The sequence below is a fragment of the Bubalus bubalis genome, chromosome 11 (assembly GCF_019923935.1).
Source record: "Bubalus bubalis isolate 160015118507 breed Murrah chromosome 11, NDDB_SH_1, whole genome shotgun sequence".
Taxonomy (NCBI): domain Eukaryota; kingdom Metazoa; phylum Chordata; class Mammalia; order Artiodactyla; family Bovidae; genus Bubalus; species Bubalus bubalis.
The window spans coordinates 94,852,727-94,877,840 of record NC_059167.1 but is presented as its reverse complement, the minus strand read 5'-3'; the positions used below and the strand labels follow the sequence as shown (position 1 = coordinate 94,877,840).

Below are 25,114 nucleotides of genomic sequence, written 5' to 3'. Positions count from 1 at the left end.
TTAACTTCATTAAAATTATGTGAGTAATAAAACCATAATCAGAGGAGGATAATGATCTCTGCTAAATAGTCTTTCCTTCTTATGGAGCTTAAGCTGCTTTTTACTCATTTATTTTCTGACTTAGTTTATGTTTAAAGTGTGTAGTTAACTGTAAGGAATAGGGGGAAAAAACACCCCATAAAAAATACATTTAGCCTTCCTTCCTTCTGGATACCTTAAGCAGTGCTAATCTCGTGGGTCTCCAAAGCTCTTAGCCAGGCCCCTCTGCCCTCAGGGTATCTATAAGGCATCATGAGAAATAGCAATGCTATGCAGTAGAACAAGGTAAGGACTAAATGAATGACATGAACAGTGTCAGAGGGACGGAAAGAAAAGTTCCAATGAGGTCAATTGATAGAGATTTTATGAATGAGAAAGGAGTTGACCCAAAACCTTGAAGAATATAGTTTATATAAAAAGAAATGGAAGAGAGAAGTAAGGCATCATGGTGATAGAAACAGCATGGGCCAAGGGGCAAGAGAGAAAGTAGATGAGGGACATTCCTGGGGGCCCAATGGTTAAGACTCTGGGTTTTCACTGCCTAGGGCTCAGTTCGATTCCTGGTAAGGGAACTAAGATCCTGCAAGCCGCACAGCAAGGCCAAAAATAAAAAATAAAGGAAGTAGATTAGTATCGCCAAGAGGTAACTTAATCAGTGACCACCAGGATGTGAGGGCTGGGCCAGATCATAGGAGACACTTGAGCAGAGGCTCAAGTGTGGAAGCTCTTTTTACTTTTGTGCAAGGTTTTTGACATGACCGCATGGAATTTTTAGATTGATCTCCCACCTGCATATGAACGGGATGAATTGGAGCTACACAGTTCAGGGAAATGGGGGAGTGAGAAGGAAAAAGGCACAGCTTAGATTTTCAGCACACTGAGTCTAAGTTTTAGGTATAGAACATGTGGACGAAACTATCCAGCAGAATATTAGAAATTCAAGACTAGCTCCCAGGAAAGAGATAGGGAGCATCACACCCGTACACCATCACTCAGTATTATTATTATTATTAGTCTAGGTCTGCTTTTAGTTCACCCCTGCCTTCTAGATTGGAATTCAAGCTGAGAAATTACTTTTAGATTCTTAAATTTCTCGAATAAGAAACTCATCGTATACCTGAAACTTAACATTGTAAATCAACTCTACCCCAACAAAAATTTTAAAAACAAACACTCATCTTACTAATGATAGCTTTCTCTTATTTCTTTAATTGTGGGAGTGGTAGATTCTGGGAATCAGTTTATATAATGGACACTCAGGCTTCCAATTACTCCTGACAAAGTAGAATTAGGATTTGCATTGTAGACCCTACTCTGCAGGTCCTGTTTACCCTGCAGACCTTTGGCCGGATGGGTCAGGCACATTGTCTAGTGATGAAGGCAGAGAGAATGGTCATACTTAGAGTGAAAGCTTTGCCCTAACTTCCTGCAGATTTCAGACTTAGGTTGTAATACCCAAGACAGCATGTGGGGCTTGTCACCCAAAGGTCTCCTTAGACTCAGGTGTCCTCACCAAATAGAGACAGGAGATAGCTTCCTTTTAAATCACACTGCCTTTGATCATCAACGGGCCAAAATGCAGCCCCCTTCTTCCCCACCCCCATCCCCTGTCCAAAGCCCTTGTCTGTCAGCATATACACTGCTTAAAACTCAGTCCATAGAAGCAAGCCATTTTTGTTTGGTTTGGGCTTTTTTTAGATCCAAGGTGGACCAGGTCCAGGACATAGTTACTGGGAACCCTACAGTCATCAAGATGGTCGTCAGCTTCAACAGAGGTGCCCGTGGGCAGAACACGCTGCGCCAGCTCCTGGCTCCAGTGGTAAAAGAGATCATTGACGACAAGTCCCTGATCATCAACACGAGCCCCGTCGAGGTGTACAAGGCCTGGGTGAACCAACTTGAAACGCAGACTGGAGAAGCCAGGTAGCGAAGCCAGGGCAATGCTGGTTTTCAGTGATGTTTTATTACTTCTATGTGTATATTTATACATACTCTTAAACACGGTTAAAAAACAAAATTTACTGTACAAAATTACTTTTCAATCCAAGATTTATTACCTCTCTTTAACATCTCCAGGCAGGCAACATTCCTGGACTCCCGCTCATCTTAGTGGTACATTTTATTTTCAGATTTCAGTACCAGTTGATGCCCAAAGCCACAATTTCTGTAGTTCTTTCTCTTGGTTTTTCCTTGTATATTCCTAAACCTGGACCTTGAAATGGTATACTGTTTCTTTTCACTTGATAATACCTACTTTTCTACAGTTACCAAATAAGTAACTTGAACATGTAAGCATTAATTAGCCAGGTGGGGTTGGCTTATTTTAGGTAGTATCAGTAGATCTAAGCAATCCCAGGCTTTTATTTCCTGCAAAAGGGCACCTTGTAAAATTTCATTAGGATGTGCACAGAGAATTATATAGGTGGTTGTCACAGCATTGTTTGTAATTGCCAAAGTTAGGGAGAGTCAAAATATTTAGCTTTGGGGAATCTGTTAAATAAATGTATAACACGTAATGTAGTAACTAACCATTGGGAATGGTGACATAGAAATATATTTGTTGGCCTGGGGAAAATGTTCACAATATAGGTTTTGGTTGTAGCTTGATACAGTAACTCATTTTCTATTTATAGACACACACACACACACAAAGAATCTATATGGGATGTGTATAAACATGAACTGCATTATAGCCACGTACACACATGTGTGCAGAAGACCCAGAAAGTTAAAAGAGGGAAAGTAGCTGTCTCTGGGTCAGTACTATTTCCTTGTTGGTTTATAGGCAACTTTTTCTGTAAAGAACATACTGTTCTTGGGGTGGGATAACAGGATGGGAGGGCAGCTCATGAGGGAGGGGATATATATAATTATGACTGATTCACATTGCTGTGCAGCAGAAACCAAGGCAACATTGTCAAACAATTTTCCACCACTTAAAAAATTAGAAAGGAGCATACTGCTAATTATGATTAAAAAGAGAGAGAGAGAGAGTTAGCTGGGTCTACCTCTCCTGGGCCTGCCTGTTGTTTTGGAAGAGCGCAGATGGAGCTCCTGGAGTCACCCCCATGCACTAGCATCTGAGGGTTCCCTGCAGGCATGTGGGGTCTCCCCGCCCCGCCCCCCACGAGCGAGCATTTTGTCATTGGAGCCAGTGGGCAAACCCCAATTCACCATGCGAAGCTTGACTGGAGAACCAACAGGGCAAGGATACAAATGCTTCTGCCTAGGCCCCCAGTTAATGAGAAGCCCTTGTGGTTTCAGCAACCTGCCCTACGATGTGACCACAGAGCAAGCGCTGACGTACCCGGAAGTGAGGACCAAACTGGAGGCCTCCATCGAGCACCTGAGAAGAGTCACCGACCAAGTCCTGAATTCCATCATCTCCTCCCTCGATCTGCTGCCGTAAGTCGTATACGTGGCAGCTTTATCTTTCATTGCTGGAAGTTCTTGAAATGCCATATAAAATAGACCCCAGTAGCAAAGACGCGTTTCCCTCTTACCATCTTCACGACTTTGGAAGTTTGCCTACACGCGCGTTTTCAATTCATAACTTCCGGGAAGAGGGAACAATAGAAAACGGCCCTCGTTACGATCACCTGTGGCAGTCCTGTGATTCCGTCACCATCTCATTTTGTGTTTAATTTTTAGGAAAGCTACTCGGCTTTAGTTGACGGGAACAATTGCAGTGCATTTCTTCCTCACTTAGCCTTTTTCCATTATTTTCTTTTGTCATCTGTTTTCCATGTAGTTATGGATTGAGGTATATAGCCAAAGTACTGAAGAATTCGATCCATGAGAAATTTCCTGATGCAACAGAAGATGAGCTATTAAAGGTAGATTTTCAAGGGTGATCTCACCATAGCTTCTCTTGGGGGTAGGAGCCAAAATTACTAACACACCGTTTTGTAAAGTTTTCCCCTTGTATGGCTGTTTATAATAAGCTGCAAGTCTTCTATTTCTAATGACTCTCAAGATTATTAACTATTATGAGATTAATTGGGAGCTCTCAAACGTCATCAAGATTCTTTATATTAGAAAATTTGGCTGGCAATAGTATATTTTCACCAAAAATAATTTTGTTAACTTTATTTGTAATGTGTGATTATAGTCACTACCTTTACTTAACTCCTTGTTAGGATTCAGATCAGAAAATGATTTGCTATCTTGGGAAATGTCGATTAATATTAACTTTAAAAACAACAACAACAACAACAAAAAAAACCTCCTCCAGGGACTTCGCTGGTGGTCCAGTGGTTAGGACTCTAAGATCTCACTGCCAAGGGTCCGGGTTCAATCCCTGGTCAGGGAATTACAATAATCCCACAGCCATGAGACCAAAAAACAAAACAAAAACACTCCAAACTCGAGTTTTCTCTCTCAAAAACAGTCTCTTCTTCTGCCTCCTTCCAGATTGTTGGAAACCTCCTGTACTACCGGTACATGAACCCAGCCATCGTCGCCCCAGACGGCTTTGATATCATTGACATGACAGCCGGAGGTCAGATCAATTCCGACCAGAGGAGAAACTTGGGATCAGTGGCCAAGGTCCTGCAGCATGCAGCCTCCAACAAGCTCTTCGAAGGAGAAAACGAGCACCTCTCCTCTATGAACAGTTATTTATCAGAGACGTATCAGGAGTTCAGGTGAAAGGGGTCATTGCCTTTGGAGAAGCTTGCAAGGTGGTGGACGAGAGTAATGTGTATTCTGTGCCCAGAGCTGAAGTTGGGGGTGAGGGCAGGAACCCCAGGGGGCTGCTTGCATTTCTCTTTTTTCTTTTTTAATTATAAATTGTGTTAAATTATCACCTTAGCATGAACCTCTTTTTTTCCCCTTTTTTTTATAAAACCTTTTTAATTTTAATTTTATGTAGTCATTTATGCTTTTGGCCATACTGCACAGCATATAGGATCTTAGTTCCCCAACCAGGGGTTGAACCTGTACCCCTGCACTGGAAGGGCAGAGTCTTACCCAGTGGACCACCAGAAAAGTCCCTGCTGGCATTTCTTGTGCTGGTTGTCACCGTGAGAGAGAGGAAGCAGGGAAGATCAGGCCGAGTTCCCTCCGTCTGGTGTTCCCGATCCTGCCCCTATACCCGGTGCCCCTGTTACATTGAGTCATCCCCATATGTATGATTTGTGCTTTTGACAAAAAGAAATATTTAATCATCTTCGTATGTTTAGGTTTGTGTGTGCTCACTCAGTCTTGTCCGATTCTTTGTGACCCTTTGGACAGTAGCCCACCAGGCTCCTCTGTCCATGGGATTTTTCCAGGCAAGAATACCAGAGTGAGTTGCCATTTCCTCCTCCAGGGAATCTTCCCAACCCAGGGATGGAACCCCTGGCTTCTGCATTACAGGAGGATTTTTTTTTTACTGCTGAGCCACTGGGGAAACCCCTAGGCTTGTAGTACTTAGAATTAAAAAAAGAATCAAAATAGCTAACTTCTACTTTTTTGAACTTGGAAAAAGGATTATGTTTTGTCTATTCAGGAAAACTTGCCTTATCTGTACCAAACAATGGTAGGAAACAGCGCATTTGGTTTTGACAGGTGGGGGAAATCCAGCTGTTACACTTAGAGGATTGTGTGTGAATGTGTCCTGTGCTCGAACATCTCTTAAATACACATGTGAGACAATTCTATTGATCGTTTGCTCTCCAAGTTCTATCACTGATGATTCCATGGGACGTGGGAGGAGGCGTGAGTCTCGGAGGCTTGTCTGCTCGCTCAGAAGCTCTCTAAGGGAGCACACTCCTCTTGGCCTTCGTTTTCTCTTTTCTGTCAGTCAGTCATACAAGTGGGACATCCATGGAGCCCCAACTCGGAAAATGATAATTTTCTGTTCCTCAGTTTTCCTCGAGATTAGTGATTTATCTGCTGACAGAGGTAGTTCATGAGCATTCATCTCTGTTTGCAATTTTTGGCCTCTCGTGAAGAAATTACCCCAAATCCTCTTATTATGAGAAACCTTGATTTTTCTCACACTGCTAATTTTAGATATGCTCCCTGACTAAAAATGTAGCATCCATTTCTTGCGAATTTAGCTGTTCTTTTGTACTTGCTTTTTTGTCAGATTATTCCTACTAAACACCAATGTTTCCAACTCTAATTCATTTAAAAGAAAAAACCAAAAGTCTCCCTTCATCTCCTAAATTCATCTTGTTTTTTTTTTCTCTTCCACTTATATTCATCCTTTGTGTCCCTCAGCAACCATGAAAGACGATCGGCAAGGGAGCACAGGGAGGCCAGCTGTCCGTGGGAGCATGGCTGCCCGCCGGTTCCCCTCCCCCGGCCTTGGGGTGGGAAGGCAAGGGCTCTTTCCGGTGGACAAGTCTTGGGTGCCCTTACGAGATACACCAAGGATACTTTAGGCATAGGAAACACTTAACACAGTTACAGACTGAAATACCTGTTTTACCTGTGCTAAGAATCCCTCCTAAGCCATTATCGCGGCACACCTGGCTTTTCTGCATCTCTTGGTTGAAATTTACAGTAGCTTAAAATGGCAGACTTTTGAAGAGTCTGAGCACTGGAGGGCGGGGCCGTTGCATGTAACCGTGTGTCTGGTCTTAACAGCCTTTCCAGCCAGCAACTGTGATCTACATCAATTACGAGCAGAGTAGGCTTACCTTGCATTTTCGTCAGATTGGTAACAGAAACTCTGAAAGGCTGTTGAAGGCGCAGAAGGCAGAAGTTTGTGCCAATTAAAGTAGCAAATTTGATGTTACTAAAAAAAGTAGCATACATTTCTTGTAATTCCTTATCTTCTCTTAGAACCTCTTTTGACTTCCTTTTTCTCTTAATTAATTGCTTAACTGCTTTTGGGGTTATTTTCTCTGAAAAGACTTGATTCTTAGAGAACGTCAGTCTTGACACTTTTGTTTAGATTTCAGGGGGCATTTTTAAATCATATTTTTTAAACGATATGCCCATAATTTAATTACACTGGGTCCGTCACAAGGCCTGAGGCGTAACTGCTCTGTCTGTCCCTATTTGAGGAGCTGGGTGCGATACCCAGAAACATGGACTCGGCTTTGCCGTCTAGAGTCAGCCCAGAAGGTGCTAGATTACGTCCTCCAATAAGTGCAGGAAAACACAAAGCCCTCCCCATCACTGAAGATCTCACGATTTTGATAAAACTTACAAATTTGACTCTAAAATTTTTTTTTCCTTTTTTTAGGAAGTATTTCAAAGAAGCATGTAATGTCCCTGAACCAGAAGAAAAGTTTAATATGGATAAATACACAGATGTGGTGACAGTCAGCAAGCCAGTCATTTATATTTCAATTGAAGAAATCATCAACACACATTCAGTAAGTGAGGCTGGAGGAGGGTCTTACCAGTGGACCTGGGGTTCAGACATCAGTCTTGAGAATGTTTAGTTTCTTCAGAGAGTTACTGTGAGCATGTGCTCCTGCTCGTGTTCTTAATCCTAAAAAAAACACACTGTTTATTCCCAGCCCCTTATACACTGATGAACCTCCTTCTCCTGAAAAAGAAAAGTTCACTTTTGACATGATGTTTATTCTCTGATTCTTACATGTTAGGAAGACTCCTTCTCCCAAAAAGGAACGTTTACTTCTTCCATGATCCATCTACAGTCAGATGGTGAAGGGTTTAAGCCCTGAGCAGGGGCAGTCCTGGTATTTTCTCCACCCACCAAGGCCATACTGCCTGAACCCCATGGTCAGTCTCTCCCCATTTCGGGAATTCTCTTTGCTATTCCAGCAATTTTCTGGGAAAATAAGAATGTTCCCTCTCTTCTAAGGTTTGGACATAAAGAGAGAGGGAATAAACAGGCTGCTGTAGGTTGGGGAATAGAAGACTCCCATCCCCCGCCTCCAACAACAGCCATCTACAAAGAATCTCTTCTGTTGTTCTAGAAAACCCCATTTCTTAGAAGCAAGCAATTTCAGTCAGTGCTGTGTCATAGTGCCTCCCTGTTGTTCACACACAGACATCACGTCAACCATTAGCCTGTATTAGGTGTGTTTTAGGGGCAGGGCAGTTTTCTCAGCATTGTGAGGTTCTTTGTTTAAGACCAAGCAGAACTTATTCTGAAACAGCTAGGTTCTTAAAACATAATCTTTCCAAGAACAGTTCTGGACATGGCTACGCTAAGCTAATACTAGAAATCCTCGCAAGACCTACAAAATCAGAACCTGCGTTCTAACCAGACCCCAGGTGACTCAGACCCAGACTAAAGGTCAGGAAGCCCCAGAAGGTGGTTAAGGATACACCCAGTTTCCGATTATACATACAACTGGGGAAAACAAAGACACGCCTCTAAAAGGTCTCGCCCCTGTCCCCACCAAACCAAATATACTAATGAGCGGCAAAAATTGGCTGCCCCAAATTTCACTCTTTATTATCAAACTCTTCTAAGTAACCGAAGTTTAAATATGGGTTGGAAAGAAAGATTGGATCTACTTTTGATCTCCCCTTTTCAGGGCTGGGACAGGGAACCTTCCTTGAATTCTGCAGCAAGCTCTCCATCAGCATTTTGAGTGACCCTAAACAAAAACAGTTCTGAAAGACCAGCTGAGGGACTGAGTGGGTGGATTAAATAAAGAGGCTATACTTGTTTACCCTATATATAAACACCCCAAGTCAGCCAGCAGACATGTCCGGTAATACACCATTTGCGAAAATAATTTCCTAACAGACAGATCAACTCATTCATATTTGGACCTCGACCCATTTGTCTATTTCTGTGGTAAATTATTCATCTCAAAAAAAAAAAGTCCACATGTTGATTACATGTGTGCTAAGGACAATAGCCATGTGGAAGGAAAGGGAGATTCTTTCCCAAGGATAGCAGAGAGAGAACGTTACTGTAATTCATTTAGACTGTTACTCTTTAAAGAGAAATAATCTGTTCCTTTTGTTAACAAGAATTAAAAACAGAATCCAATCCCAGGAAACATGGCTTGTAACCAATTTGGAATTCTTCTCTGTGTGTGGTTGGAAGCAGATGTAATAATGTGGGAAAAATGTAACTGCAGGGGAAGACTGCCCCTGTCTATTGTGTCTCCAGGAAAGAGGAGTCCACATGTGGACTCGGGCATGACGGCCACACGACTGGCCAGACCTTTGGCCACATGCTTGCCCCTCATGCCCTAAGGAACATATAGAACCTCAAAATTAGCTCTTGAAGGAGACATTTCCAGATTTTTTTATGTTCTGTAATTATCAGAACAGAGAATAGAAGGTGGCTGCTAAATCGTCCCTTCCAGAGACGCAGCCAAATCAGCTGTCCCCTCTCTTGAGAGAACAAGAATATAAATTGATTTGATCCACCTTGCTTAGTTTATTCTTGTCTTTGACTTACCTTCCCCCCAAACATCCACTGCACCACCCGTCCAGATTTCGCCATGTCTTTCTATCATCTCTATTATTCATATAGCATCTTTCTTTAAATCCAACCATAGTAGAAAAACTAGCATGCCTTGCAGTGGACAGAAACTTTAAAAGTAAATAAATGTGATGAAAACACAATAGTTGAACATAGTTGCTTCCTGGAAGCTATGAACCTGAGGCTTCCTCTCCCTTTCTTAAAAACCCAATTTGTAAGTATCGGAATGTTAGGGAAAATGCGACATTGAACAGATAACTCTCTCCTTTGCTAATTTACCCGATTAAAACAGAGTGAACGGACTTCCCTGGTGGCCCAGTGGTTAAGAATACAAGCTTCCACTGCAGGGAGCACAGGTTTGATCCCTGCTTGGGGAACTAAGATCCCACATAACCAAAAGCAAAGTATATATATATAATTCTTTAAAAGAGAGAGAGAGAGTAGAAAGGGGAACTTCCCACGTGGTCCAGTGGCTGAGACTCCGCCTGCCAGTGCAGGGGACACGGGTTCGATCTCTGGTCCAGGTGGATTCTACGTGTTTCAGGGCACCTAGGCCCGTACAGCACCCCTACTGAAGCCCGTGCTCCCTGGAGCCTGGACTCTGCAACAGAGAAGCCGCTGCAGTGGGAAGTTCGCACCACAGCTAGAGAAAGCCTGTGTACAGCAAAGAAGACTGAGCACAGCCATCAATCAATAAATCTCTCAAATATATACATATAAAACTCTTAGAAGAAAACATAGGAGTAAATCTTTGCAGCCTTGGATAAGCAGTGATTTCTTAGATATGACACCAAATGTATAAGCCACAAAAAGAAAAAAGACACACAGGCAAAAAAGACATAAATTGGACTTCCTCAAAGTCAGAAACTTTTATGCTGTAAACATTGCCATCAGGAAATTGAGAAGACAACCAAGAAGATGAGAGAAAATAATTGCAGATAGTATATCTGTCAAGGAACTTGTATCCAGAATGTATGAAGAAAACCTACAGCTCAATGAGGAGATAAATAATCTGATTTAAAAATGGACAACTGAAAATAAAAATGGACAGCTGTGTCTCAAATGACACAATGAACATGGTGAAAAGGCAACCTACAGAATGGGAGAAAAACTTGCAAATCACATGTCTGACTTAAAGTATATCCAGAATATGTAAACCATTCCCACAATCGAACAGCAACAGAAAGCAACCCAATTCTAAAGTGAACTAGAGACTTGAATCAATGATTTCCCAAAGAAGACAGAAGACTGACAAGCACATGAAGATGTTCAGTATCACTCATGTCCAGGGAAATACAAATCAAGACTGCAGTGATTTTGCCTCATTGTATAACAGAGACAGCCAATGAGTCTGTCATTTGATTTGGGAAAAAAACCAACAACACCCAAGATACCACCTTACACCCGTTATGGTGGCTACTATTGATATAAAAACAAAAACTGGAAAATATGTTAGCAAAGATATAGAAAAATTAGAACCCTGTTATACTATCAGTCGGAGAAGGCAATGGCACCCCACTCCAGTACTTTTGCCTAGAAAATCCCATGGATGGAGGAGCCTGGTAGGCTGCAGTCCATGGGGTCGCTAGAGTCAGACACGACTGAGCGACTTCACTTTCCCTTTTCACTTTCATGCATTGGAGAAGGAAATGGCAACCCACTCCAGTGTTCTTGCCTGGAGAATCCCAGGGACGGGAAGCCTGGTGGGCTGCCGTCTATGGGTCGCACAGAGTCGGACACGACTGAAGCGACTTAGCAGCAGCAGCAGCAGCAGCAGCATACTATCAGTGGGAATGTTAAATGGTACAGCTGCTATAGAAAACAATGTGATCGTTTCTCAAAAAAGTTAAGAACATATTCAGTTCTGGGTATATACTCGAAAAGCAAAGTCGAAGACATTTGTACCTTCCCGTTCACTGCAGCGTGGTACAGTAGCCGAAAGGTGGAACCAACCAAGTGTCCATTTATAAACATGTGGTGTAGAAAAAATGTGATGCAGACATACAGTGGACTATTATCCAGCCTTGAGTAGGAAGGAAATTCTGAAGCTGCAGCATGGATAAACCTTGAGGATGTTACGCCAAGTGAAGTAAACCAGATGGAAAAAGGCAAATACTGTATCATTCCACTTATACAAGATACCTAGAGTAGTCACATTCAGAGACAGAAAACTGGAGTGGTGGACTGGCAAGTTGTTGAATGGATATAGTTTCAGTTTTGCAAGATTAAAGAGTTGTATAGATTGGAGGCACATTAATGTACTTAATACTACTGAACTGTACACTTAAAAATGGTTAAGATGGTAGGTTTTTTGGTCTGTATTTTACTATAATTAAAAATATATAAAAATAATTTTTTAAACAGGCAAATCATCTGAATAGAGATTTCTTCAAGGAAGATATACAGTCGTCATAAACACATGAAAAGATGCTCAACATCATGCTTGCGTACTTAGTCGCTCAGTCGTGTCCACTCTTTGTGGCCCCATGGACTGCAGCCCGCCAGGCTCCTCTGTCCATGGGATTTTCCGGGCAAGAATACTGGACAGGGTTGCCTTTTTTTACTCCAGGGGATCTTCCTGACCCAGGGATCGAACTCTTGTCTCCTGCATCTCCTGCACTGGCAAGCGGATTCTTTACCGCTTGAGCCACCTGGGAGCCCAGGCATGTGTTAATCGTATCTCAGTAAAGCTGTTGAAAAAGAGAGATTAAAAATGGCCAAGACTAATTTTATCATATGATTCAGATTTTTGTTTTGTAAGATAACTACTCAAAACAACTGAAATATTTCCTATCGCCAGGGGTACCAGTCTCATATTTTGGAAACATTGTTTTAATTTAATTCTAAATGAAAACAAAAGCAGATGTGTTGTCCTGGATGCTGCTGTTCCTCCAGAGTTATTATTTCCTCTAAGACCTGGCGAACACCCAGCAGTGTTACCATTGGCCCTTTTTTTTTTTTTTTTTTGAATTCTGAAAGGAAGAACCAGCTGGTACATCTGAGTCTCAGATGTATGGGCATCTCTGCCATCCCCACCCATGAAAGACCATTAATGCCAGACAGATTAAAATAGCTAATAGTGCAGAAACTAGTCACAAAAGCCCACATATTATAAGATTATATATATATATATATATATTATATATACATATAAAAGGTCCAGAAGAGAAGAATCTATGGAAACAAGGTTGTTTTCAGATGACTGTTGAAAGATACAGAGTTTCTTTGGAGGCGGGGTAAATGCTAAAAATGCTCTAAAGTTGGTGTGATAATGGTTGCACAACTCTATGAAATATACTAATAAACGTTGAATTCTACACTTTAAATGGGTGGATTGTATGATATGTGAATTATATCTTAATAAGTTTATTACTAAACATCTCAAAAAAATAAAATAGCTAATAGTCCTGATTTAAAAAAATATAACTATAGTGTTTGATTACTGTGTAATTTTTCTCTGAAGAGATATGGAAATGCCCTTGCAGTTTGCTACCATGTTAGTCAAGAGACTTCTGCATTATTTTAGATTCTTTCCCCCCAGCTTTGACTTTTTTTTCTTTTTTATTGGAGTGTAGTTGATTTACAATGTTATGTTAGTTTCAGGTATACAGCAAAGGTGATTCAGAATATATATGTATATATATTATGTATGTATGTGTGTGTGTGTAAATAGGAAAAGGAGTACGCCAAGGCTGTATATTGTCACCCTGCTTATTTAACTTATATGCAGACTACATCATGAGAAACGCTGGGCTGGAAGAAGCACAAGCTGGACTCAAGATTGCCGGGAGAAATATCAATAACCTCAGATATGCAGATGACACCACCCTTATGGCGCAAAGTGAAGAGGAACTCAAAAGCCTCTTGATGAAAGTGAAAGTGGAGAGTGAAAAAGTTGACTTAAAGCTCAACATTCAGAAAACTAAGATCATGGCATCTGGTCCCCTCATTTCATGGCAAATAGATGGGGAAACAGTGGCTGACTTTATTTTTTGGGGCTCCAAAATCACTGCAGATGGTGGTTGCAGCCATGAAATTAAAAGACATTTACTCCTTGGAAGGAAAGTTATGACCAGCCTAGATAGCATATTCAAAAGCAGAGACATTACTTTGCCAACAAAGGTCCGTCTAGTCAAGGCTATGGTTGTTCCAGTGGTCATGTATGGATGTGAGAGTTGGACTGTGAAGAAAGCTGAGCGCCGAAGAATTGATGCTTTTGTAGTGTGGTGTTGGAGAAGACTCTTGAGAGTCCCTTGGACTGCAAGAAGATCCAACCAGTCCATCCTAAAGGAGATCAGTCCTGGGTGTTCATTGGAAGGAATGATGCTGAAGTTGAAACTCCAGTACTTTGGCCACCTCATGCAAAGAGTTGACTCATTGGAAAAGACTCTGATGCTGGGAGGGATTGGGGGCAGGAGGAGAAGGGGACGACAGAGGATGAGATGGTTGGATGGCATCACTGACTCAATGGACATGAGTTTGAGTGAACTCCAGGAGTTGGTGATGGACAGGGAGGCCTGGCGTGCTGCGATTCATGGGGTCGCAAAGAGTCGGACACGACTGAGCAACTGAACTAACTGAACTAATATGTACGCACACATATATACACTCTTTCAGATTCTTTTCCCTTATAGGTTATTACAAAATATTGAGTATAGTTCCTTATACTATACAGTAGGTCCTTGTTGGTTATCTATTTTATATATAGTAGTGTTAATCCCAGACTCCTAAAATTTATCCCTCAACTTTGACCTTTTATATAAATGTGGAAGAAGCATAGGGTTTAGATGGAAGGAGACTGCCTCTTGACAGATTTTGCAAGATTTTGCTGAAAGAGTGTTTATGAACACCTTTCATAAAAACTGCAGTTTCTTGATAAAGAGTATGCACTTGCCTCTAAGATAAAATACAAACTGTGTTTCTCTGTGGTCTCTAATTTTAATAAATGTCAGACTTGCGTTTAAGATTCAAGCAATATCAGAAGAAAGTTATCATGAAAAATCAGGAAGAGAACTATGTAAATACAGTAGCCGTTGGGAATTTACTTGTATCTTTGTATGTGTGTTGCTCTCTATGTAAAGCTCTTGCTAGAGCACCAAGATGCGATTGCACCTGAAAAAAACGACTTACTGAATGAACTGTTGGAGCTGCTGGAAGAGGTGCCTAATGTGGAATCTTTTCTTGGTAAGGGCGTCTTCCCTCTGGTTTGTATTTGGTTGGTTGGTTTTCCTATCCTAGATCAAAAAATCTTATTTATTTAATATGCAGGTTTGTTTAAAGGATAATCGCTACACTAGCCCCATTCTACATGAAGGATTCTGTACTTCTTAGTATGCTCAATTATAAAACAATTTAGTATTCTTGAAGCTCTGTATGTGTCAAAAAGGATTTGTCAATCATTAAGAAAAAGAGCAAAATTTACTAAAAGTTCCTTCTTATTTTTTCCAATGCTGTCTTTTATTGACAGTTCTCTTTCAGTAATTTTTTCAAATTTTGAATATCAATGTCCCGTGCTATTTTAATGTTTAATTCAAAGATTTTTAAAAGCCACTATAAGGATATTGGAATGTGGTTTTCTCTGAGGACCACGATCGCCTGCTCAACCACCCAGCCCCATGTTTCCTACAGAACCTTTGTCAAACATTGTTGATGACACCGTCACAATCAGTGAATTGGAAAATAACAGCGCTTTATTCTGCAGGGGAAGGAGCTGTTGACCCTAATGACCCTGACAAGGTAAACACACTAAATCAACTCTCCAAGACTGAGATTTCCCTTTACCTGACCAGCAAATACGACATAGGGGATGGTGAAGCTATAGATGGCCAAAGCCTCATGATCAAGTAAGTTTGGGGCTTAAAGAACACACGTTTCCATTTTCTCATCTTTTTAAAAAAATTTCACTTATTTGCATATCTCTGGCTGCACTGGGTCTTCATTGTTATGCAGAGGCATTCTCTGGTTGCAGTGCGCAGGCTTCTCACTGCGGTGGCTTCTCTTGTCGCAGAGCACAGGCTCTAGGCACACAGGCTTCAGTAGCTGCAGATCGTGGGCTCTGGAGTCTGGGATCAGTAGTTGTGGCGCTTGGACTGAGTTGCCCTACGGCCTGTGAGATCTTCTGGACCAGGGATCAAACTGGTGTCCCCTGCATTGGCAGGCAGATTCTTAACCACTGGGCTTCTGTGGTGGCTCAGATAGTAAAGAATCTGCTTGCAATGCAGGAGACCAGGGTTCGATCCCTGGGTCAGGAAGATCCCCTGGAGAAGGGAGTGGCTCCCTACTTCAGTATTCTGGCCTGGAGAATCCCATGGACAGAGGAGCCTGGCAGGCTACAGTCCATGGGGTCACAAAGAGTCAGACACAACTGAGCGACTAACACTTTCACTTTTTCTAAACCACTGGACCACCAAGGAAGTCCCAATTATGCATCTTAAACCGTGCAAATTCAAATTAGACTAAATTTTCAAGTCATTTTTAAACATTGAAATGTTGTTGTTTGTCGTTTTAGTCGCTGAGTTGTATCCAATTCTTTTGCAACCCCAGGAACTGTAGCCCACCAGACTTGTCCATCCATGGGATTTCCCAGGCAAAAATCCTGGAGTGGGGAGCCATTTCGTTCTCCAGGGGATCTCCACATCTCTTCACTGGAGGTGGATTCTTTGCCACTAAGCCACCAAGGAAGCCCAAATATTGAAAAACAGTGTGTTTATCCATCAAAAATCTAACCAGGAATAATAGATTCTTTATAATTTGAGAGACCTAAATATTATACTACTTTCTAAAGCTTATCTTGTTTTTTAGTTTTCCTTGTAGTAATTTGATTCCTTCCCTTTAAGAAATAATTAATTCAGCCTATGAAAGTCCTCAGGTAGCTGAAAGGAAATGACTGTTCCAGTGGTCAAAAGAACAAGGAAGTTCAAGGAAATACCTTCTACCTAATTTATTTTCTGGTAGAAAACAGTAACGTAAAAGTCACACACAGTAAGACATAAGGCTGTTCTCTGACTTATTAGACATCTTTTCTATTAAACTAAGCCTAGGTAACTTGACCAACTTTGACTTTATTTATAGTCAACTCCCTGTCCTTAAAGATTTCACATGAAGTTTTCATACCCTTAATACCGTACTTTTTCTGTCGAGGCCTCGAAGACATTGTACATCAGTCCTTTGCATTCAGAGTAAGAGAGAACGGTCCATCACCATGAACTGAAATGTCATAAGCCAAAACCAGGGGCTCACCCAACGTACAGTTTTTAAGAACTAATAGAACCAAATGGATTCGTATTAGCACATTAGAACAGTTGTACGTTGGGGTGAGGTCGAAAATGGAAGTGGGAAATGGGGGCAAAAGGAAATAAACATTTAAATAATACTTTACACATGACTCCCGAGTTACATGTCCTGAGTTCTGAGGTTGTTTTCATTGGCATCAGGAGCTTTCTCTTCTGCCACTGACATGCCTCAGACAGCACTCATTTCTAGTTGATTTTTTCCAGATATTCAATCCCATTAAAATGGCAAAAAAAAAAACCACCAAATGCTTAACTCAGTGTGCTAAGTACATACATATGTGCTTCTTCTACTAGGCTTGCTTATTTTGTGCTCCAGTTATCTCTAAGGCTCTGGTCGTTTAGATAGCCAAATATTTGACACAGTTTCAGCCTGTGTCACTGGCACTGGGCTTGAAGTTGAGGACCCAGGGGTGAGCAGGTCATTTAAGAGTACCTGCCTTCAGGGGTCTGCAGTGCGATGGATAGCACTGCTCTTCTGCAGGACCCAGGACAGACTGCAGGACTCTTGCACAACCTTGGCCTCATTAGAGTTGAAGGCAGTTGCTTTCAACTACCGGCGACCAAGTCAGATTGCACTTACAGGGAGGCAACTTGGGACAGGGCAACAGAGCAAAAAGAGAGAAAACTGTGGAGGCTGCTCCTGGGCCCCTCTGAGCATGTGCCAATTGCAGAGGTAACTGGAGACACAGATGGTGTGGTTCCACCATGTAAATTCAATCAGGCCCGTCATCCTATGATCTCATAAGCTTTGTCTTTTAGAAGTAAGAGGAAGAAATTTTTTCATAATTAGTTTTGTCTGTTATTAGAACTCTATCTTCTAAATGCAGTCAGCTCAAATGCCGGCATTAACGAATGGAAGATCATGACTGGGATGGTCTCAAATATCAGACAGCCTGAACATCAGGTGTATTTATACTCATTTCTGAATACGAGTCTCCACATCTCTGCGAATTTGGGGAATTCACATTTTGAAAGCAAAACCATGGAAGTCAGCCCTGTTGGGAGTGGTACATCCTGGCCAGGAAGGCCTGGTGCGTTCTTCAGCCTTCTCAGCCCCTGTGTGGGTCCCCCTGGCCCCTCTCGCCCATGGTGTGCTGAACACAAGTACTGTCTACTCTTTAGTCCCCAGCCAGTGGTTTCATGTATTTACTTTTGCATTTCATGGTAAAATACAATGTAAAAGTTACCATCCTAACCTTTTTTTAATTAATTTTTATTGGAGTGAGGTTGCTTTACCCATTCTAACTTTTCTTTCCAAAAGTATTAGTTTTTATGTGGCTGCCCCAGGTCTTCATTGCGGCACGTGGCATCCTCTGTCTTCATGGTGGCATGCGAGGTCTTTAGTTGCAGTATGTGGGACCTAGCTCCCTGGCCAGGGATGAACCTGTGCCTCAGGAGCGTGGACTCTTAGCCACTGGACCACCAGGGAAGTCCCCCATTCTAACCTTTTAAATGTACAACTTGGTGGCGCTTAATACATCCAGAATGTTGTGCAAGCTTTGCCACTATCTAGTTCCAGAATATTGTCATCACCCCCAAAGTAACCCCCTACTTTAAATAGTCATCTCCGGGGCACCTTTTCAGACCCTGCTCCCCAGTCCTGGAAATCACTAATCTGTTTTCTGTCTCCACAAACTTACCTATTTTGGAAATTTCGTATAATTGGAATTATACAAGATGCGGCCTTTTGCGTCTGGCTTCCTTCATTGCGCGTGGTTTTGGCTGAATACTATTCCACTGTATGGATATGCCATTGTTATCACGGACATTTGGGTGGTTGTTACATTTTGGCTATAGTGAATAGTACTACCGCAAACATGTATATACAACTTTGTATTCGTGTATACTTAGCAGTGGAATTGCTAGGTCATATGGTAATTCTGTTTTGAGGAACTGCCAGACTTTTTTCCCACCAACAAGGTATGAAGGTTTCAGTTTTTCCATAATTGACCAAAATTTATTTTCTGTTTGGTTTTGTTGTTATAGCCATCCTAGTGGGCATGAAGTAGTATCTCATTGTGGTTTTGACTTGCATTTCCCTAATGATTAGTAATGTTTAGCATCTTTCCATGTGCTTATCAGTCATTTCTATGTCTTCTTTGTAGAAATGTCTGTTAAAGTCTTTGGCCCATTTTTAAGCTGGATTTTTACCTTTGTGTTGCAGAGTTGTGAGAGTTCTTAAATGTTCTGGATAGTAAATCCCTATCATATATATGATTTGAAAACATTTCCCCCCTTCTGGGAGTTGTCTTTTTTATTCTCTTAGTACGATCCTTTTCTGTAGAAGTTGTTGTTTAACTTAATGAAGTGCAGTTTATCTATTTTTTGCTGTTTATTGGGCTTTTGGTGTCATATAGGAGAATTCATTGCCCAATCCAAGATCATGAAGATTTACTTCTATGTTTTTTTTCTAAGTGTTCCATAGTTTCAGCTTTTACAGCTATGATCCCTTTTGAGTGAATTTTTGTGTATGGTGGAAGGTAGGATCCCAAATATTCTTTTGCATGTGGATGTCCAGTTTTCCACCATTATTCCTTAAAAAGACTAGTCTTTCTCCATTAAATGGTCTAGACCCTTGTCAACAGCTGATCCACCGTGCATGTACGGTTTTTCTAGACTCTGAATTCTATTCCATTGATCTGTATGTCTGTCCTTATGTTAGTACCACACTACATTTATCACTGTAGCTTTGTAGTAAGTTTTGAAATTGTAAGGTATGAATCCTGCAACATGTTCTTTTTCAAGATTCTTTTGGCTGCCTGGGATTCCTTGGAACTGTCAGATCAACTTTTCCGTTTATATAAAAAAGGCCATTGGGCCAGTGTTTTTAATAGATTCAATAATTTACTGCATTCACTGGCCTCTAGGGTCTTGAAAGCCTTCCTCCGGGCATACGTTGAGATCCTAGTCTTGGCGGAGCCCTTCACTAAACAGCCAGTGCTCATTGTAGATAACAACTTCAAGACTGACCAAGTAGCCTTCTTCAGAAGTGGAATTTGGGTGCTGCTCAAAACAGTCGGTAGAGTTCACTCCATGATGTGAAGCAAGCCTTACTTCCAAATACATTATGCCTTAAGTATATATTTCAAAATCCTGTTACTAACAGATAATTATAAAAGGTGTCATTGATGGGGGGCTTGGAGACTGTGTATCTCAGTCTTTATCTTTGAGGTGAGGAAATTAAATTCTAAAATAATGGGAAGCAAGTATCTAGTCACTGACATGCTTTATATCACAGGCCATTGATATTCCGTTAATGTACACTTTGAAATAGGCTTCTCTGGTAGCTCGTAAAGAATCTGCCTGCGATGTCAGTCTGGGATATTGCTGTTTTGAAAATATTACCAAGCATGTGCTCAGTCGCTCAGTTTTGTCCAACTCTTTCCAACCCCATGGACTATAGCCCACCAGGCTCCTCTCTGTCCATGGGATTTTATTGGGCAAAAATATTGAAGTGAGTTGCCGTTTCCTCCTCCAAGGGATCATCCCGACCAAGGGGTGGAACCCGAGTCTCTTGAGTCTCCTGAACTGGCAGGCAGATTCTTCACCACTGCACCACCTCACTACCAAGCATGGTGGTATTAAAAGAACAAACGAAAAAGCCTGGTTGGGGAGGCCTAGGAAGACCCGGGATTACAGCCCCAATCTCACACATTAGCAGTTGGACTCTGATCAAATCACTTAAGTATTTGTTTCCTTTATCCATTAAATGGGGAGGAGGGGAGATGAGGACTGGAGAGCTCTGATGAGTGAATGAGGTCACACAACGACACATTATAAATTATGAAGAACTGTACGGTTGTAAATTCTTCTTATTATAACTTTTGATTTAACTTAAAGCATGTGGTCCTTTTGGCCTTTATTAAGCTCGTGTTTCTATGGAAGTACATGTGTATAAGTAGAAAGCATTATTTGTGGCTTTTACTCATACTTAACTGCCTGAGTGCTTGTTATCGCTTGAGAATTTTTTTCCTATCACATAATTCAGTGTAGGCATCTGTCATCCAGTTGAAAGATTTCCTTGGTTTTGGTCCAAACTGGCACAAGCAGTTAAGTGGCTAAGGGGATATTTGAGGCCTGGTGATAAAAATGTGTAATCACATGATTTTTAGCGTCCATCAACACCAGTTCCTTTTCAGCCCTGGGCACATTGTAAGGCAGGCGGCAGACGGGGAGGCTCAGGAATGGTCCTGACCAGGGGTAATGACAGACGCCCTTTGAAGGCAGTTGGTCCAACCTAAGGGACCACACCCATTTACAAGCACCATGCACTCCCCTTTATTGACTGTGGGATTTGAGTGGAGCTATGACAAATAAACTCCCTGGTGTATTGCATTTTTTCTTAACTTTACTCATTCAGGGAAGATGGCCGAGTCCTTGATTTGATCGGCTTGTCTCACCTATTGTTTGAACATCCATGGGGCCAAAACGTTAACCAGTGGATTCACGCTGGTCAGACCGTATCTAGCATATTGTGTTTGCATTAAGGTGCTAGTGGGGGAACGTGGCATAAATTCAATGGCTAACTGAAATGTGAGCAGGACTAGAAATTCTCTAACTCCTGTTGTGAAGAGGCTTAAGGAACTGAGGGGTTTCACTTGGGAAGAAGAGAAGTGGTAGCAGAGGGGAGGAAGACAGTCCTGGCAGCCTCTGCGGGTTGGTGCAGGGCTGATGAGGAGGAAAGGGAGTTCAGCTTGTTCCCTGCAACTCTAGAAAATAGAATGCGAGCTTCTATAACAATGGAGCTGCTTAGGGCTTAGCTGACTCATTTGTAAAACCAGGGATTGGACTGTTGCCCGAAGGTCCCCCTCAGCGCTGATGTCCTGTGGCTCACTGGGTCCAGTGAGTGGACCGCACTGGAAGGCAGGCCTCTCTGAGTGGGCTTCGTGTCCAGGAATGGGCTGCTCCAGTGCTGTGCATCTCAGAGAGGTTTAATGTGAGCCACACGGGTACTTTTACATTTTCTGGAAGCCATATTTTAAAAAGGAATAGGTGAAGTTAATTCTAATATGCTAATTTACCCCAATATATCCAAAATATTGTTATTTCAATATGGAATCAGTATAAAAAGTTATTAGTGGCATATGACACATTCCTTTTTTTCATAATGAGCCTTCCAAACATGGACATGAGTTTTAGCAAATTCAGGGAGATAGTGAAGGACAGGGAAGCCTGGTATGCCGCCGTCCATGGCGTCACAGAGAGTCGGACACAACTGAGCGACTGAACGACAGCAACATGACACATTCCATTTTCATCCTGAGCCTTCCAAATCTGGTGTGTGTTTTGCACTTACTGCATATCTCAGTTTGGACAAGCCATGTCTCAAGTGCCCACTGGCCACCTATGACCAGTGGCTGTCATTGTGGGCAGCATGTGATGCTTTAGTGATCCCGCAAATGCTGACTACACGTCAGACTCTAAAGAGGGGATGTACATGCATCTTTCTTTCAGTCCTGAGAGATTTCCATTATGTAAATAGGAAGGAAAAAAAAGAAAAAACACCTCCAAGGTCTTTATCATTTGCACAAGTCCACACACTTCGTTCGACCTTAGATCTGTCTGACTCCAGCATCTTTAACCATTATGCAAGGCGAGGTAGTGATTTCTCTGTCATGAAACTGGACAGTTATTTACATGTAAGAAGTCTGGGGTGAAACTTTGGGAATAGAGTCCAGTGGAAGCCTGACGTAAAATAGAGTTTCAAGAGAAAGGCTGTGAGGACAGTTTGTCCTCCAGGCACTCCCAAGCAGATAAACATTCTCTGTCCCTACGAGGCCACACTTGAGTGACCCTGGTCATGCTGGTCCTCAGATAGCTTCTCTAAAGAGTTTCCTGGAATCATATATCATCAGTCATTCCTAGAATATTATTTCAAATAAGTGTTAACATTTTTTAAAATCACCCAGAGCTTTTATTTCTAACCGGATGTTTCCACTTAAGATATTTATAATGATGACTGGAGGGGGGAGTCGAGTGGGGAGGGAGATGATAGATTCTTGGCTCTCAGGAGCAGGGTTGTCTCGCACATGGCTGGAATGAGCTGTATGTCCACCTCTGACTCTAGGGCAACATTTCTCTGTGCATTCCCAGACAGCTCGAAAATCCCCAGCAGTGAAAGCTCATGGGCCAGAGGAAATGGTTGTGATCATTCTTCTCAGACAGACTTAAATAAGAAAGGAGAAGAATAATGGTTACAGATGGGTTGTTGGATTTTATCCTATTTGCAAGAATAATATATCTGCAGTTTCCTTTGAGAGTTTCCTCTTGTCCTTTGGGAGCAGTCCCCCGCCCTGGGAACTCAAAACATGAATGATGTTTTCTTTTCCTTTTCCAATTTTCATGCCGTATGAACATTTCCTGCTGTAGTTGAGGAAGAAATTCATCATCCCGTGATACCATGTATGCCTTGAGAGAGGAACTGAGGTTCAATGCAACAAGAATGGAACTTCAGATGTTGGTTAGACCTGTTTGTAATTTAAGGCGACTTCTGTTTATGTTCCGTTTTTGTTTTTGTTTTTGTTTTGAAGGGACACAGTGTCCAATAATGTTTCTACTTATGTAAAAGGGAGCATACTTCACCATTTACCTTTTACATTAAAATCTTGGTACATAGTTACATAACCTGATCTTTAATTAGGAAAGGATGGCTGATTGTCCTCAAGAACACATGAAAAAATACATAGTTTTGGCACTGACAGAGTGGTTTTCCAGCTCTTGTTACCGAGCAGCTCTCTTGTTCTCTCCCACCCGAGGCCAGGGACCCTCACCGATGGGTTAGTCCCACCACCAGATCCAAGTTCCCAACCACCCCTCCTCCAGGCTGCTGTGTCATCCGGCAGCCAGAGCCTTCACAGCCCACACGGGACTTGCACTCCCACTGGCCTTCACAGTGTTTCGTAACATTCTTAGAGCATCAGCAGTAACAGCTGGTCTGGCTCCCAGTAGCTTATCATGTTTTCAACAGGCTCAGAAGTTTAAATGTTATTAAAGTCAGGACATTAGATATTATTCTTGCTCCTTCCAGAGTGATGAGCCCAATTGTTCCTCCTGGTCATCAGAAAGTAGTCTCAGTCTGAAAAGAAGAAAGGGGGGACTTCCCTGATGGTCCGGGTGGTTGAGACTCCGAGCTTCCTCTGCGGGGGCCGCAGGCTCCATCCCTGGTTGGGGAGTTAAGATCCCACCGGCTGCCACAGCATGGCCCAAAAGCGCAGATGAAATTGAAAACGAGAGAGTAGTTATGACACACTTGTGCCCAGGATACTGACATTGTAATCTGACGTGTCCAACTCTGAGTGAGCCTATGGGCCACAGCCCGCCAGGCTCCTCTCTCCATGGGACTCCTGGGCAAAAATACTATAGTGGGTTGCCATGCCCTCCTCCAGAGCATCTTCCCCACCCAGGGATCGAACCTGGGTCTCTTAATGTCTCCTGCATTGTCAGACAGGTTCCTTACCACTAGCACCACCTGGGAAGCCCCTATAATCTGACGGCCTCAAGCGTATAAAACCCAGACTTTGATTATCACGCATTCACGAACTTTGGGGAGCCTTAAAGCAGACATCCTGAAGTTCTGCGAGACGCTTCCGTTTTTAAGGATTCTCTTTGAAGCTTCATCTTTGCACTGCCTCAGGAGAAACAGATTTTTGTGCATCAAGACTGCTGTCTGAAAACCTGTCTCTCCTTTCTCTATTTTGTAAGGACCAAAAAACTGATCATTGATGTGATCCGGAACCAACCAGGAAGCACACTGACAGAAATCTTAGAGACACCAGCAAGCACAAAACAGGTAATTGGCCTTTAGAGTGTAAATAATAAGTACCTTAGATATGTGTTGATTTTAGTAACAAATCTTTGTGCCAAATGTTTGCTGTTATCTCAGAGAAACTATCTGACACAGTTTGAAAGTAAAAATTTCAGTGAACTGACTTCAGTTATATAGAAAATCCATGGAATATCAACGGAAATGAAATAGGAAAATACGGCACTGAAGGTATACTAAATAATCTTATCCTAGACTAGAAGATTAGTTCTGGGTATTTCAGAGCCTCTGAATGTTCATGGTAAATTTTGAACAGTGAGTGTAGGGAACAAAGGGGGAAAAATGGACTGCTTAAAAATGAAGACTACTCATTGCAGTGGATAGGCAGATAAGTCACTTAAGGAATTGTTCTGGTCAACAGGATATAGAAAAATACCTTTCATATTTTGTGTTTTTGCCGACTTGAAGAAATGAACAAGTGCCTTACCCATTAAAACTGTTTTTCAAATGCTTCGGAAGCCAACATCTTGAGTCCATTAGATCAGAGCACCATTATCCTGGTGTAAATAAAATTTCATAACAATCTTGCATTAAACTTTTAACAGCATCCTTTAAAATGTATCATTATTTAGTTTGTTCTGAATTAATTTCAGTTTTATTGCTTTA

At 41.9% G+C, this 25,114-nt stretch overlaps 1 protein-coding gene across 1 annotated transcript in view; it reads left to right on the top strand.

Moving 5' to 3' along the window:
• IQGAP2 (IQ motif containing GTPase activating protein 2) overlaps positions 1-25,114 on the top strand; it is a 306,733-nt gene that overhangs the window by 269,368 nt on the left and 12,251 nt on the right. The window contains exons 24-31 of the mRNA XM_006051068.4: positions 1,738-1,962; positions 3,304-3,444; positions 3,791-3,875; positions 4,453-4,685; positions 7,220-7,352; positions 14,476-14,578; positions 15,096-15,237; positions 24,388-24,475. Coding sequence (XP_006051130.3) covers positions 1,738-1,962; positions 3,304-3,444; positions 3,791-3,875; positions 4,453-4,685; positions 7,220-7,352; positions 14,476-14,578; positions 15,096-15,237; positions 24,388-24,475 — 1,150 coding nt within the window. The remainder of the gene's footprint in view (positions 1-1,737; positions 1,963-3,303; positions 3,445-3,790; positions 3,876-4,452; positions 4,686-7,219; positions 7,353-14,475; positions 14,579-15,095; positions 15,238-24,387; positions 24,476-25,114) is intronic.